Below are 16,250 nucleotides of genomic sequence, written 5' to 3' on the forward strand. Positions count from 1 at the left end.
CCCCCTGTTGTTTCCACCCTTGTATCTCCTTGTTGTGACCCTGTTGCTGCCTGTCACATTCCCCTTTTTATCCCTGTTGCATCCCCATGGCAACCCCATTGGAAGAGTTCTGTAGCCTCATTGCATCCTTCTTGGCTCCCTGCTGTGTGTCCCTTGCAATAGCCCTCCCTTTTACACCTCCCGTGGTGAGGCTGTTTGCAACCCTAACGAGTGACTGCTCGCTGCCTCGGCGGGTGAATCCCCTTCCCTAACCCTGGTGTATCTGCCCACCCCCTGCAGCCCACCTGCAGCCCTCCCTTACACCCCCATCAAGCCACATCGCACTGCCCACTCTGTGTGCCCTCTGGTACCCCCACGTTGTCCCCCCGGTACCCGTGTTACACCCTATATACCGCTCGCACTTCCGCTGCAGCCCAGCTGCACGCCCTGCTTTAACGCCACTGAATTCCCATCACAGCTCCCCTGAATCCCCCATTGCATCCCCCTTTCCACCCATGTCGCAATCCCCATGGAAGCCCCGTTACTTCTCCCTTGCGTTCCTTTTGCAGCTTCACTGCATCCCCCCTGGCACTGACGTCCCTCTCCATCCCCGCTGTAGCCATCTTGCAGTCCTTGTCCCCCCCTTGTCTCCTTTGTCATGGACAAACCAGCCCTATCACAGCCCGCCCTTCCCGGCGCTGTAACCCCGCTTTGGCCCCTGTGTCACCCCCTTTCACCCCAGCCGTGTCCCGCCTTCCCCCGGTGCCATCCCGCCCCGCGGAGCCGCATCCCCGCCTCTCGGAGCGCCCCGCGGAGCCGCACCGGCGCGGGGGAGGCGCCGCGTTCCGCCCGGCGCTGCCATTGCGGCCAGGCACGGCTCGGCTCGGCTCGGCTCGGCACGGTGAGAGGCGGGGGGGCGGGATGCGGGGCTGACGGTGGCACTGACAGGACCGGGGGGAAGTGAGAGGAGCGGGGGCCCTTCCGGCGTCCGGGCGTCCCCAGTCCCAGCTGTGGTATCGCTGGGGGTGGGCAGAAGATCGCGAGCAAAGAGGAAATCCAAGAAAAAACATTAAAATATATATTCAAAGATTTAATTAATTTGCCTTTAATTTCCTTCCCCCTCCTCCAACAATTAATCATTTGGTGGCGAGGGGGTTGGAACAAGATGATCTTTACGGTCCCTTCCAAAGCAAACCGCTTTATGACTCTAAAGGACTCCATGGTCCCAGCTGCTGCCGCTCGGAGGATGCTGTCATTTTGCCGGAGGAGGATGCTTTGAGGGGGGGGCCGGGGAGGGCTGTGTGCTGAGAAGAGGGGCCAGGATGTGGCCCCTGGATACCCCTACCTCATCCTCGCCCAACTCTTTGCTACCCCCTCCCCAGGAGCCGGCAGAGTCCGAGGGCACCCGTGGCATGCGATGTGCCGTGCATGCTCTGCTGCGTGCGTGCGCGGCAGGAGGAGGATGGCGACGGGCTCCGGAAGGAGGATGGGCACGTTATGAATCTCTAAAGCAGCAGCTGACTGGCAGCACAGCCTGCTTGGGTCATGCTTTGCATCCACCTTGTGCCCAGGCTGGCTGGCAGCGGTGCTGATAGCTTGTCCCTGCATATTGCCAGCCCGGGGTACAGCAGCAGGGTCAGGGACCAGCCCAGACTCTCTGGCTCCTCTTGGAGCCGTGTTGCACAGATACAAATGGCTCAGAGATGTAGGTTTTGTGAAACACTGCTGCAGAAATAATGATTGCATTGCTGCCATCTATAAATAAATGAAGGTGAAAGGGCACATTTCCCACTCCCAGCTCACCAGAGAGCAGATTAAGATTGAGAGCTGGCTGATAGACAGAGATCTTTCAAATATTAATAGATATTAAATTACAACTTCTCTGTGATTAGCACCTAAAGGATCCCATAGCAAACTACACCATAGGGGAATCATAACAGTTGTTATGTCATCATTTATGGTCAATATTATTTTTCTGGCTGCAGATGATGCAAGGGTGAGGGGGTTTCTAAGGGAAAGGGTTCACTTGTATGTTTTGGGTTTTTCTTTTTACATGGTTAGTGGTGTGAGTCAGGGCTTCTAGGGGGCCTACCTCAGTCATCAAGGTCCCTCAAAGACCCCTGTTTCTGCAGTGGAATCTTTAAATTTGTTGATGCTTTTTTCCTTTTCAGATCTTAAAAAAAAGAAAAACCAAACCCAAAACAAATGTTTTTGTGCTGCTTAGCTTTCAGTGATTCAGTGAGGCATGGACTGTGCTGGGTGCAGGTGGGCTGAGCAAAACCCTGGGTGCAGCAGCAGTCGTGCAGCCCAGTCCCGATGAGCCCAGCCCAAGACAGCCTTTGTGTCTGAATGTTGGCAGTGATGGCATACACGTGATTCTTGTGAAATCCCTGCCTGGCCTTTCTCAGGGCTGCCCAGTGCATCAGCTGCCAGTTTCCTCTTCCAACCCAAGGGCCTTCTGCCTTGGGGTGGGTTTTGTGCTGCTGCTTCCTCTCTTGTGGGACTCAGAAAAAAATTAAAGATACACCTGAGCTGCATTCTTGGGTCTTGCCCAGCCTCCCTGGAGTGACACACTGAGCTTGAAAGAGGAAAAATACCTTTGTCCCATGGCTTTGGGAGTGTCTTCAACATGTGGTCCTCTGTAGTGACCCACAAACCCCTTCCACCTGTTGGCCCCTCTTTTTGCAGGTGTTGAGATCCTTGTTTGAATCTGACACAGGGGAGGAAGTAGCAAACCAATGGAGATGTGGAGTGTCCCCTTAGTGTCTGTCCTGGGACCATCCCATTACCTGGGGTGCCTTGTTCTGGGGATCCTCCCAGGTGGGATACAGGCTGTGGTGGGTAGTGCTTGTTGCCAGTATGGGAATTGCTCCTGGTTTGGCATCCCATGCCCTGCCATGTGTTCAGTGTGCTCGGCGTTATCACTGCCTGATCACACATCATTTATCAGAGTTGCCTAATTGATGTTTCCAAGTTAATTTATGAAGTGTGAGGAGATCCTTGTGAGAAGCAGTAGCACGACTTGGGGCCACTTGCTGTGACTCTTGGTCACAGGGCACCTCAGAATGATGGATGAGCTGTGGTATGAAGACTTACGGCTGTTACCAGAGGGCTTGTTTTATTTTTAAACCCGCAGCAGCTTAGAAAACTACCCTCTAGCTGGTAGCAAAGGACTGTGCTGGGGCCTGGGGTGATGGCGCCTGGTCTCAGTGCAGCAGGGAGGGTTATCATTCCTGGAACGGCAAGGCATTGTCACCGCGGGTGCTCCCAGAGCCGGTGAGCCAGTGTCCCTGCAGCACTGACGGGTGCAGGGGCTGGCTTTATTGGGCAGAGGGTGCTGGGGACTGTGGTGATGGTGGCTGCCCCTGACTGCACAGCTGAGCCTGCTGACACTCTCCTCCATCGAGTCAGCCACGGAAATCAGTGACGATGCCCTGCCCAGGCAGAAGGAGGTTCGGAAGCGCCATGGGGCTGCCCGCGCCCCTGCTCCCCCAGGCACCCGCGGCCAGAGGGGCCCGAGCGGGGCTCGCCGGGTGTGCAGGGCCGGCACTGGGCACCGGGCTCACCCGGGGAGGGGCGGCTGCCATGGCCCTGCCGAAACGCTCCCGCCTGATAGGGACAGCAGCCCCGACTGCCCCCGGACCTGCGGCCGTGGCAGGGGGACCTCTCCGGGATTTTCTGGCTTGAAGCAGCCCCCAGAACTGATGCCGCGTGGCTCCGGTGCACCTGTTGATCGTCCCCCGTGAATTTCACAGCCAAAATCTGCCAGCGAGTTCAGGCCAGCGTTTTGCTGCTTCCCCGGTAGTTTCCGGCGGCTGCACTCCGCTCCAGCCCGTCTCACACAGGGGAGAGGGGAGGGGCACGGGGAGCGCTTGGAAAAGCACCTCTAAGACAAAGAGGAAGGGGATGAGCAGGAGCTTAGCTGGCTTTGTTCTAATAGCAGTAATCACCTGAAGGGCGAGCATGAGCCCGCGGCGCTGGGTGCGCGCAGGCCTGCCCGGGGCGCTGGGCCCGGCTCTGCCCGCCGCGCTCCCGCTCCCTCCCGATGGCAGCTCGCACTCTGCTCCTGCTTGGAACAAGTGCACCCAGCGGGCTGTATTGTACAAAGGACCGTATTTACATAAACAGGGGAGAGGTTGGTCAGAAGGTGAATATGAGACGTCTTGAAAGGAAGTTGGTGGCTTAAACACCCCGAACTCACCGGGCCGCGGAGCCTGAAGGGAGGAGTGAAAGCAGAGCTGCGATTTTGACCTTGTTCTTTTCCTCTCCTGACAGCGTTTGCAGACTCCGCCGCTGCCCACAGCGAGCCGGGCTTGTGCCGAGACGAGGAGGGGATCTCTGCAAGGTAAGCCGGGCTTTTTAAAGGCTTTCTCCTCGTTTAGCTTTCTAAAAGCGGTGTGGAGATGGAGGCGGAGGTGGTGATCACAGGGGCTTCCACCATCCCGCGCTTTCTGCTTCCTGCGGCCTTCTCTCGTTACGGGTCACCAAGGGCAACAATGGCGATTTCCCTGCTTAATTTCTGCCCTGTTTTCGTGACATAGCAAAAGGCAGCGAGTGCTCTGGGGTGGGCTCCCTCGCAGCCCTGCTCGCATGGATAAGGTTTATCGGTTGCATAATAAAATGTTTATCTATGAACAAGCGACGCTGAGAGCAAGGATCTTTCTACAAAGTGTTAATTAAACGAATAACGACGTGTTGTTGCGGCTTGAAGACGGAAATGAGGTTTAGCTTTGTTAAGGAGGTGCCTGGTAGAAATATTTACAGCATTCCTCGAACTTCAGTTATTTTTCTATTTCCCCTGGGGGAAGAGGGCATTTCTGGCTGATGTTTCAGAGGTTCTGGACACCGTTTCTCTGGGTTTTGTGTACCGTGGGGTCCAGTGTGATCCCGTGTGACGGTGTCTGGGGGCGGGACGCTGTGACTGTGGCGATTGTGTGTCTGTTCCATGGCATCATATACCGCACACACCACCGGGAGTCTTGCAGGAAGCTGGAAAAAATCTGACTGTCCTGACACGGAGAAATGTGGAGGTGGTGATGGGGGGGTGAGTGGCTGGTGGGAGAACAGGCATTGAGGATGTTTCGTTTTACAAATGTGGGACAAAAGTGTAGTGCCGAGCAAAGGGCGAGCCGTGAGTTGGTTAGCAGGGGGAATTAGAGGAGATGTGTGTGTGGCAGCGTTTAATCTCTTAAGGAGAAAAATATATCCCAGCTGCCTGTGGTAGGGAGAGTTCAGGGACAAACATGACATTGTGCAAGAGCTTGCCCTTGCTCCGAGTGTCCTCCACCTGCTGTCCCTGAGACTTGTCTGGAGGATGCTGGGGAGCAGGGATGGGGACCTGTTATCCACAGGAAGTGCAAAATGTGGGGCAGAGGTGAGGATGTGGAGGTGGGGATAAATTTGTTTCTGATAAGGGCTGGACACTAAAGAGTGCCCTGCCAAGTTGTTTCCTTCTGTTCCCGAGCCCATTAATAGGCTCTGCTGCCTTGATTAGTTGGTGCCTGTGCAGAGCTGTAATGAGAGCTGGGCTCAACCCATCAGTTCTAGGTCAGTGGTTGTGTGCTGGGGATTTGGGATCAGGCAGGAGGAGAGAGGGGAGACAAAGCTGGGTGCCTGCCTCCAGAAAGAAGCATGGAGCCTGCCTGAAGCTGGCCCTGCCTGCACCCATGGCGGGGGGAAAGGCTGCCTGCACCCCTTGGGGGCTGTGCTTGCTGTGTCTGCAAAGTGTCCCAAGGGCCACGCTGTGCCCTGTCACCCCAGACATGTTCCATGCCTGGTAGGAGGGTCATTGCCTGTTTGAGATGTGCTCTCCTGAGAGGATAACATTGCAGTGATTAAATCCATTAAGGAGCCAGAAGAAATAGGTGGGTTTTAAAACTGAAGGAGACGCTGCTGTGCTCCTGAAGGATATCTGCCTCTTGCAGATCTGCTTTCCTCCTCATCTGGCAGCAGAGTTCTCATTTAGCAATTATTTGTCATAATTTCTGGTGGTTAACCTCAGAACTTTCCCTAAATGCAGGCAGGTGAGGCTGAGTAGTGAAGAGCAGCATGGACCTGGATATGCTGAACATGTTTGTCATCGCTGGTGGCACCCTGGCTATCCCCATCCTGGCCTTCGTGGCCTCATTCCTCCTCTGGCCCTCGGCACTGATCCGCATCTACTACTGGTGAGTGTGTGAGCCCCTGCTCTCGGTGTGCTGGGGGGGAACCCAGACCCAGCAGGGCCCCCCCATGGCTCAGGGTGGTGTGCACAGGGCTGGGTGTTCCTGAGCTCCTCCAGGGCCATGCCAGCTGTGTGCAGCTTTAAACAAGTCTGGGAGAAGAAAATGGCATTTTCCTATTGCATTTTTGCTGTGGAGGCCTGTGTCTGTCAGGCCTGTCTCTGTCCCAGAGGTTTGGCTGTGCCAAGGGGCACCTGGCCAGGCTGCCACTGCAGTGCCAGCTTGCAAAATCTCTCCAAACCTCTTTGGGTTGCTTTCCCCAAGGACAGGACTGAGACTGGGAAGAGCACTGCTGTTGCAGCATCTCCACCAGCCTGGCAGCTATGGAGTCTGGTGACCTCCCTCCACCCCATCAATGTGGCTGTGCTGTGGGTGTCCCTGGGCTCACATGCTCCATCCCAGCTGACAGCCTGCTCACAGGCAGGGACTTGTCCCTCATTAGTACTTATGGATGAGGCTTTTCTCTTCCTCTCTTTCTCTTCTGGAATGGAGCATCAGAGAAGATGGAGGGATGCTTTTCCTTATCCCCTTGAATCTTGTCCTTTCTGTTACCAGGAGGCAAGCACTAAATCCTCCAGTCCTCCTTTGTCCCTGGAAATCAGAGATAAGCCCACTGGCAGCTTTCCTCTCTGGGTTTGTTGCAAGGAAAAGCTGGAGTAACCCTCTTCAGAAGTCAGGGCAGAGTCTCATCCCCCAGCATGGAGCAGGCAGCAGCAGCAGACAGCACAGGCAGAGCAGGGAGGGTGTCAGGCTGCCCTCACATGCTGCTGGTAGATGGTGGCTCCTACAGTGCAGCTCAAGGATGTTTCCAAATCCAAGTGACCTCCCGTGAGAGGAAGCTGTTTGTCCATCCCAGCACCCAGGTGCAGCAATGGGATGAAGCCTGTTTCTAAAGGCACTTTAATTAGGAGCCTTTTATTACAGCATCTGAGAGAGGAGGGAGCACGGGATGAAAGCCCCAGTGATGGGATCACCACCCTGCAAAGGAGAGCAGGCAGTGTCACAGCCTTCTGCTGCCCCATGGGTGTCTGGGTGGTACTGGGCTTGGCAGGCAAAGTAGTTTATTCCTTTGGATATGTGAGCAGCTGGTGGAAGCCAGGGAGGACCCTGATGGGCTGAGGTTCTGAGGAGGATCCCTGGAAAGCACTGCAGGGTGAGTGTGGTCAGGGTGAAGCCTTCAGCAGCCACAGGCAGGGTGGCAGGACAGGCAAAGGAGGTGCAGGGTCTGTGCCAGGAGCTTGGAGGAGCCAGGCTGGGTGGAAGGTAGAGAATGTCCTGCTGCCTTTGTTCTTTTGGGGCTGCAGATAAGGAGCTGAGTGAAAATGCACTCTGGGCAGGTTGGTCTGTGTTTGGCTGAGGGAGGGAGCATGTGAGCAGGGGTCAGAAGGACTGTCTTCTTTTGCAGGGTGTGGTCCCCCCATCTCTCTCTTCCAGCATTTCTGGCAGCATGGATTCTTGCAGGAGTAATTGCAATGCACTGTGTGTCATGGGCACCTCCTTTGTTAGGGACAGTGGACGAGAAGCGTGGGTTTGCCCTTACTCTTCCTTTTCTATTGGCTTCTTTCCAAGTTGGAGTTTTTTGGAGGGTGAAATTTTGTTTCCCCATCAGCAGAGGCAGGAGAGGTGCAGGAAGCACACCATGCTGCCCTCCCCTTCCAGCCCCATGCAGCTCCAGCTTTGCAGCGCTGTTCCTGGGGGGTGCCGGGGGAAGCTTCTCCCTTCTTCCCTAATTCCCTGCCCCCTCCTTCTCCTCACTGCCAGTCTGTGTCCTCAGCTGGCACAGTCAGGGGTCACTCTGGGCCCCCCTCACCCACAGCCTCACTGCTTTCCCTGCTGCTAATGCGCCTTCCTGCCTGGCAGGATATCCAGGGCTGCCCCACTGACCCCAGCCCTGGAACCGCTCTGCCTCTGCTGCCACAGGGGTTAATCAGTTTAGCTGCTGCCACTAAGTGAGTTAACACCTTGTGAGGGATCAGTTCAGCTTTGCACAGATTATTTTGCCTTCTGCTGAATTGATCCATTAGGATCAGTTGCTAAAAATGTTATCATCTTGCCCATTGGTAGTTCACACCAGTGCCTTTGAGGCAAGGACTCTTAAGACACTTATTAGGGAGAAATTCACCTCTCCTTGTAGGACCAGCACAGAGCTGAGATGCTGCTTAAGTCCCACTAACTCCCTCGAAAAAGGGATTATGCTAAAAGAGGATTTCACTATGCATAAGCTTTGAGTGGGCAGAGAGGTAGGACAGTCCAGAAGCGTTGGTGACCTTGCTCCTGTGCCTTAAATAAACTCTGATACAGCATATAAAAGTACTTGCCAGTGTCTTGGCCACCAGGAGTAGCCCAGCAGTTGTCCTAGCAAGGGTTGTATCTGAGCACAGGGGGAAGGCAGACAAAGGGGCCCCGTTCCCTGCCGTGGGCTGCACGTACACATCATGTGTCCCAAGTGTCACTGATAATCTCTGCCCAGGTCCTTTGGCCAGCAGTTCTGCTGCATCCTCTGAGCAGGCTGCAAGCGTGCGCTGGCAGGACTGTCTGCCTCTGCTTTTAGAGGAACAGCCTTGGGGTTAGCCTGCTATCTTCTGGGGTGCTAAACCCAGTGTAAGGATGGTCCACTCCAGTCCTTTGTGTGTGTATAAATACATTTGCAAAGGCTATCTAGCTGGTCCATGGGAATTGGGTTTCTGTGGTGCTCCAGGGTGACATGGTTGTTTTGGCTGGGAACTGATGTGCTCGTCTGTGGGGTGATGTACTCCCATTGATGCAGGACTGTGTCCACATAACCCTGTGACAGATCCACCTTATCCACCTGGGAGAGCTGTCTCCCTTGGCCTGCCCATCCTGTACACTGCCTTGCCACGTGTGCTGCCCCCCTCTCTCGAGTCTCTGTCCTCATACCAGCCTTTGGGCATTTTCTCTTTTACCATTGTTATTTTTGCCTATTTCCATTGCTAAATGAGTTATTTAAGGTATTTTTTTTAAGTTCTTAACAGACAGAGTGTCTCCACAAACCATCTGCAGTGCAGCCAGCAACCAGTAGTACACCTGGGACTGGTGGGATTAATGCATCTGTCCAGGGACCAGATGCACAGAATTAATCCCAGTAGTCCCATTATGGCACCAGTGAGAGCCCAACCTAACTGGCCTTAATAAGCCAACAGATCTGTGGCTACCTTCAGACTTGTCACCTTCCTTCCATCATGGCTGGGCCCTGGTCTTGTCTTCCTCACTGGTGTTTTGTCCTTGTTTGCAGGTACTGGCGCCGAGCCCTGGGCATGCAGGTCAGATATGCCACCTACGATGATTATCAGTTCTGTTATTCCTATAGAGGAAGGCCTGGGTACCGGCCATCCATCCTGATGTTACATGGCTTCTCTGCCCACAAAGACATGTGGCTCTCCATAGTCAAGGTGGGATTCTGTTTCTATCATGTTGCTCCTTACTGAGAATTGATGGTCCTGGGCTTGGGGGCAGTGTGGGGGGCCCAGTGATTGCATGCATGGGATGGGGTGACTGCTGTAACATGCTAGGAACACGCTGCTTAGCTCCATGCCCATTGCTTGCTGCCTCCCTTTACCCTATAACGTGCAGGGCTGTAGGGGAAGAGCAGTACACACCTGCTGCCTCCATGGGAAGCAAGTCTTGGCCGTGCTCTCTCATCATGTCATCCTTACACAAGCTGACTTATCCTGGTGCACGAGCAACCAGGGCTGTCATGGGGAGAGTGGACGCCCCCCTGCACCCACCTGGGCTCCCCATTTGCCATCCCTGGGCTTTGCAGCAGTTTCCCTGCACTGTAACCACCCCTGGTTTGTTTCTTCAGTTCCTGCCAAAGAACCTGCACTTGGTATGTGTGGACATGCCTGGGCACGAGGGCACAACCCGCTCGGACTTGGATGATTACTCCATTAGTGGGCAAGCTAAGAGAATACACCAGGTAAAGCTCCAGCATCCCATCACTTCTGCAGAGAGACGTGGGGACGTGAGGGACGTGGGGACATGAGGGATGCTAAGGCCCCTGAGTCTGCCTTGTGTGGCCTCACTCTCTCCCTTCCCAGGCAGCCAGAGCCACCAGCCTCAAGCTTTAGAGTAGACTTTCTCTAATGACCTGACCCCATGCTGTCGTTTCCTCTCTCCTAACAATGCTTCTTCTGCTCCCTGCCAGTTCGTGGAGTGCATCAAGCTGAACAGAAAGCCCTTTCATCTGGTTGGCACTTCCATGGGGGGAAATGTTGCTGGTGTCTATGCTGCTCAGTACCCAGAAGATATTTGCAGCCTGACCCTCATCTGTCCTGCAGGTGGGCAAGGCAGGGGAGGGGAGACAGAGAGAGGGCAAGCAGCAGCCAGTGCAGAAGCTCAGGGCAGTGCTGGATGCAGCATAGATGTGTAGTGCAAAGCATTTAGAAATAATTTGTATTTACACTCTGGAAATCTCTGGCAAGGAACAAGAGAAAATCACAGCTTTGTGCTGACTACTCTTCTCCAGGGGTTTGGTGTTTGCCCCACTGTGCTTTGGTCAGGACTAGGGCAAATGGGACAAGTTCTGCTCTGGAGAAAAATGCCTTTTCCCTTGGGATGGCAGGCATTTTACATGGCATGTCTGCAGCCTTCAGGAGCAGGATTCAAGACTGCAGCAGGAATGGCCCCCCCATTCTGGCCTCCTGAAAGCCCTAGTGTGCTGAAGGCCTGGGGCTTTGGGAGCTGGAGAGCTCTGACCTCCCACCTTTGGGTGCCTGCAGTGGGAAGAGCACCTGAGGGCTGGGCACAGGTCAGCAGTGTGTCCCCTCTATCCCCTCCATCCCCAGCATCCCCTGGACAGGGGGCTCAGGGAAGCCTGGGCATGATATGCTGCAGGAGGCATAGCAGGCAGGGAGCTTCTCTGCCAGGGAGGCTTTGCTGCATCCCAGTTGTCATAGCAGCTCCTCTCCCCTCCCACACAAGGAAAGCAGCTTCCAAATAAGCACTAAGGAATGAAACAAAGCAAATGTTACCTAGCTACCAGGCTCTGGGGGTGTTGGGTTCCCACTCCCCTCTGGGAGAAGTGTTGACTGCCTCTCTGGCTGTTTCTGGATGTGAAACCTCTGTGTGGGGGCTGCAGAAAGGTTTAGGATTAAATTTCTGGGGAATTTTTCTTCAGTGGTGCATGCAGATGGGGGTGCTGAAATTTTCTCTCCAGCCCTGTGCAGTGGCAGCCTGGGCACTAGTGTTTGCATGTGATGAGCACATAAAAATAAGCACTATAGCTTTGCTGAAGTAGTCATGCCTGTCTACACCTCGTGCCGTGCCAGCCTGTGGGGGTGCCAAGCCCTGGAGCAGGAGGGAGGCTGGGTACCTCTGGGTGCACACTGAAGTGGCTGTATGTACAGGGGAGGTGTTTTCTCCCCCTCTGTTTATAAATTTTTTTCAAAGAGTGAGCAGGCATGAAGCCAGAGGCAGGGATGAGGGAGGTCAGCACAAGGATGTTTTTTGTTTGGGCTGTTTGGGGGGGGAATCTCATCTGGATTTCACCCCTTCTCATTTCACCCAGGCCTGCCAAGTACCACTGACAGCAAGTTCATTAAGCAGCTGCGGGAGCTGCAGGAGTCCAAGCGCATTGACAGGATCCCTTTAATCCCCTCCACCCCTGAGGAGATGGCAGACATGCTGAAGCTTTGCTCCTACGTTCGCTTCAAGGTGCCACAGCAGGTGAGGAGCTGACCCTGGTTGTGGAGGCTGGGAAAGGGGAGCCTGGAGGTGGTGAGAAGATTTGCTTCTCCCTGAGCCTACATGGGGCACCTGAGGCAGTGCTGGGAGTAGAGCTAGAGCTGCCAACCCTGCCATCACCCAGGTGAGACACACCCAGCCCCACTCCCTGCATTTTTCCAGCACTTTCACTTCAAACCCTCTTTTCCAAGCTCCCTCTGGCAGTCCCTGCTGGAATTCCTCCTCTTGTGAAGTTTTTGGCAGCAGGCTGGGATGTAGAAGGGTTTTTTAGTAAATATGGCTGGCAGGAAGCATTAAATAACTAAGGCAGCTGTTGTCTGATGTGGAGGGAGATTGTTCGCTGCTTTTTATGTAAAAGTAATGGGAATGTTAATTACGTCATTGTCAAGCGAGAGGAACTTGGTGAGGGGCTGGCTATTATACTAGTTTTCCTTAGGAAGTCTGGAGTGAGTAGATTGGAGAGTAAGAAAAAAAATGTAAGGTAGTGCCAAGACCTTTTGTGTTTTTGTCAAAAGAGTGCAAGAAGGAAGAAAAGTGCAGTCATGGCTGAGGTGGCTGCTGGCCAGGGGCAGAAATTGGGTCTGCATCATAAAAGACAATATTGCTCATTGCTGAAATATATGTTGCTTAAGCGTGGTTTCAACACCCCCACATGCTTAGGAAGAAGCTCATGCTGGGGCCAGACTTGCTGGGGAGACTAGGGCTGCTCTTGAGTGCCCTTGGGCATGCTCAGCCCTGTGCAGGGCTGGTCCCCTCCAGCAGCTCTCCTCTGTCTCCCTGCAGATCCTCCAGGGCCTTGTTGACGTTCGCATCCCACACAATGAATTTTACCGGAAACGTAAGTGCACGGTGGCAGCCTCCTCACTGGGCTTTCCAGCAGGATCCCCAGGGCCTGGGGGCCAGCTGCTCCCAGCCCCCAGGGCCCCAGTACACGGGTGTGCCCCAGCATCCCCATGCTGTCCTGCTGAGGGTGGGAGGGGCAATGTCATTAACAGATTTGGGGACACACCTCCGTCACTGGTAGCAATGCACTGCCACCCCCACTGGTGACGGGGCTGTTGCTTCACCCTCGCCCTTCCATCTGTACAACAAGTACCTGTGAGGAGATGTCTTGGCTCAGGGCCCCTCTGCAGCTGGGCTTGGTGGCGGGGCAAGGACAGCCCATCATCTCTGCATGGGTTTCCCAGTGAGGGGATACTAGCAGGACCACTTGGCCCCCTTTGAGACAGGAAGGCCAAACATCTCCCTGTAGGACTGACTCTCCTCTTGCCCCACTAGTGTTTTTAGAGATCGTGGATGAAAAGTCCAGGCACTCTCTCCATGAGAACATGAGCAAGATCAAAGCACCGACACAGGTCATCTGGGGAAAGCAGGACCAGGTAGGCAGCACCCTGCACATCCCCCACAGACCTGTCTCCATCTCTGCCTGTGCCCACCGGTGGGGCACAGTGGGGGCTGTGCTGCTGAGCTGTGCACTGCTCTGCGGGGAGCTGGCACATGTGTCAGTCCCCAGTGGGTTTAGACACAGAGGCTCAGCAGGGTGATGGGCAGAAAGCTGACAGCCAGCTTTCCAGAGGGAGGAGAGGGCAGTGCCAGGGGGGCAGGTGGGGGGTAGGTGCCAGCACTGAAGCAGGCAAGGGCTGGGAAGAAGAATAAAGTGTCAGTGAAGAGAGTTGTCCTGGCAACTGGGAAGAGATGTGCTGTTTGTGGGCAGGCTTTGAGGCAAAATCTTAGGGTTTGTTTCAGAGGCAGGAGTGGGAGGGAAGATGTGGGAGGAAGCAGGCTGCAGGCATGCAGAGGGCTCTATAAATGCAGAGATGCAAGTGTTTGCTTGCAGTGATACCTTTGCACTGAGACAGCAGCTGAAAAGCATACAAGAGAGTTGCCTGCTGCATGCTGAGACTGGCACTTGCAGCCTCTCTGCCCTGTACCCAGGCAGGGCACTGGCATCACACAGACTGTGCATCCCTGCTCCATATCTGGAGCAGGTAGAATCACCATCTCTGGATGTGTTTAAAAAAAGACTGGACATGGCACTTGGTGCTATAGTCCAGTTGAGGTGTTAGGGCATAGGTTGGACTCGATGATCTTAGAGGTCTCTTCCAACCTCATCATTCTGTGATTCTGTGATCTCGGTTGGACCCCGGCAGGGTTTCTGCAGCGTGCAGCAAACCCCCTCTCTGACTGTGGCAGTGGCTGCTTTTTCCCCTGCCGTGCAGGTCCTGGATGTTTCTGGTGCCAGTGTTTTGGCAGGCGCTATCCCAGACTGCCACGTGTACATCCTGGAGAACTGCGGCCACTCGGTGGTGGTGGAGCGGCCCCGCAAGACAGCCAACCTCATCCTGGAGTTCCTGGCACTGCTGCACAGCATAGACAACAACAAGAAGCAGGCATGAGCGTGGCAGGGAGCCACGTGCCCATGCCAGGTTAACTTGTAAAGTACTGCAGCTTTGATACGTTCTCAGGGATCTTGTACGAATTGGGGTCCATGTGCCAAAGTCCCTGAGGAAGGCAGAATCACTGATACCCAAACCTATAGCACCACTGGCACAGCAACCTGGGGTCATTGAACAACCTCCATAGATGCAGGAACAGAAGCAGAGTATCTCCCTTTTCTACTTAGAGGTAAGGTAGAAATGAGCTGAGATCACCCAGTGCTCATCACACAGCCACCCATCTTACCTGGGTTACCAGCACGTAGTTGTTCATGACATTTACCTAAACTATATATGAAATGTAGGAAGATATCTGGAATCCTGGACTGAGACTGAGACTTAACAATATTTTTACTACTTAGAGTCCATCGTGTTGCATGCTGCTGTGCTGTAAGAGAACCCCCAAGTGCTCCAGGCGTCTGCTTGAGTGCTCTTTGTGTAGCTCCTGATCTTGATCTCATGATTTATCCAGAAAACAACAGAAAACTTCATGTGTGGAAGTCCAATGACTGTATGTGCAAAAATGTTTACACTCTGAGTGGGTTTTTCTAAATCTCTGAATAGCTCCTGTGTATTTGTAATGCCTTAACGTTGCCCAGGGCGTGGTGTCTGTGCACAGCCCACCTTGCCCAGGGCTGGTTCTACCTGAGGGTGAACACAGCCAGTGACCACGGGGTGCAGGCAGCAGCTTTGGCACTGCTGTGGGGCTGGGGCAGTGGGAGCTGCCCAGGGTGAGCAGCCCTGAGCCCAAGTCAGCAATAAACCCATGGCCAGGGTGGGATTCAGCCACCCAGGGTGAGCTCTTGTCTCAGCTCCTCTATCACATCGTGCTGCTGAACACCTGGATGTAAATAACGATTTTCTTAATGAATTCTGTGAATTCTGCAAAAGCCAATGCCACTGGAACAGGCTGAGGGGTGGGAGGGGGGCTGTGTGTGCCCAGCACAGGGAATGGTGAGGAGGGGTCAGCTCGCCCACGAGGTGCTGGGCTGTGGTGGGGAAAGGTACAATGTACTTCTGCACCCTCTCCATGAGCACAACTCCTGACCAAGTGAAGCTATGGGTAGGAACAGGCAATACAGGCAAGCTGCACTTTACAGGCTGCAAGGTGATGTTCAGGGATGGATCCTGCACCTCTCCAGGCGTGGCCCCTCACTGCCTGTCCCAGGGACAGAGCTCTGCTCCAGGTCTCAGGCAGGACCAGGGGGTGCTGGAGGGCAAGGCAGTGTGTGGGGCCCTCAAAGGCAGAGCAGCAGGTGGCTGTCACCCCTCAGTCACCCCCAGCCCTCCTCAGGGGGTGACAGGGGGTGCTGTTAGTGTCCCCCCCCACTGACAGCTTCCTGAGGTACCCAGATCTGTACATACATCTGAAACTCCCTGTCAGCTTCTTGGCTCTTTTTAAGAGAAGAAACGTTGTTCTTTTAGAAAAAATAGAAATTTGCTGTTAATTGCTTGGTATTGTTTCTACTACAGGAGTTGATTTAAAGAACAAAATTGCTGGTAGTTTTATGTGGTAAAAGCCAGAAAAACTTGTTCAGTATCTATACGGTTTCTCATGCCACAGATTGCTGTATGCAAAGGATTTATATGGCTATTAAAATCTAGTGATTTAAGGAGTCCATGGTGCAATGACTACTTTTTTCCTTTGAAGAAGGTGGCTGTGGTGTGGGATAACAGAGGGATCTTGCTCTGCTGCTTCTTTCCTGCCACATTTCTGGGAGATGCAGGTTTCGGCTCAAGGAATATTTTGTCATGGAAAGAGAGATGTTGAAGACACAGAAGGCTCAAGTCTCATTTCTTGACAACACACATTTTCCTTATTTCATATTATTAGGAGAAGGTGGCACCAAACACTCAAGAAGAAAATAAAACCTCAAGGGGCAAGGGAATTGTGTTTTAAGCACCAAGATTC

At 54.0% G+C, this 16,250-nt stretch overlaps 1 protein-coding gene across 2 annotated transcripts; it reads left to right on the forward strand.

Annotated features, from left to right (window-relative positions):
- The first annotated feature begins 776 nt into the window (after positions 1-776).
- On the forward strand, positions 777-15,954 carry ABHD6 (abhydrolase domain containing 6, acylglycerol lipase). Of its 2 annotated transcripts, none has more exons than XM_036391104.2 (10): positions 777-880; positions 4,255-4,324; positions 5,999-6,146; positions 9,454-9,610; positions 10,024-10,137; positions 10,366-10,498; positions 11,728-11,885; positions 12,687-12,741; positions 13,182-13,282; positions 14,123-15,954. In XM_036391104.2, exons 3-10 carry the CDS (start codon positions 6,028-6,030, stop codon positions 14,297-14,299), a joined length of 1,014 nt encoding a protein of 337 aa, XP_036246997.1. In that variant the 5' UTR covers positions 777-880; positions 4,255-4,324; positions 5,999-6,027; the 3' UTR covers positions 14,300-15,954. The 2 variants fall into 2 exon arrangements, with proteins under 2 accessions (XP_036246997.1, XP_036246998.1); XM_036391105.2 differs by lacking the exon at positions 777-880 and adding an exon at positions 4,021-4,126.
- Positions 15,955-16,250: the final 296 nt, after the last annotated feature.

This window comes from Molothrus ater, chromosome 11, assembly GCF_012460135.2.
Source record: "Molothrus ater isolate BHLD 08-10-18 breed brown headed cowbird chromosome 11, BPBGC_Mater_1.1, whole genome shotgun sequence".
In the NCBI taxonomy this organism is placed as follows: domain Eukaryota; kingdom Metazoa; phylum Chordata; class Aves; order Passeriformes; family Icteridae; genus Molothrus; species Molothrus ater.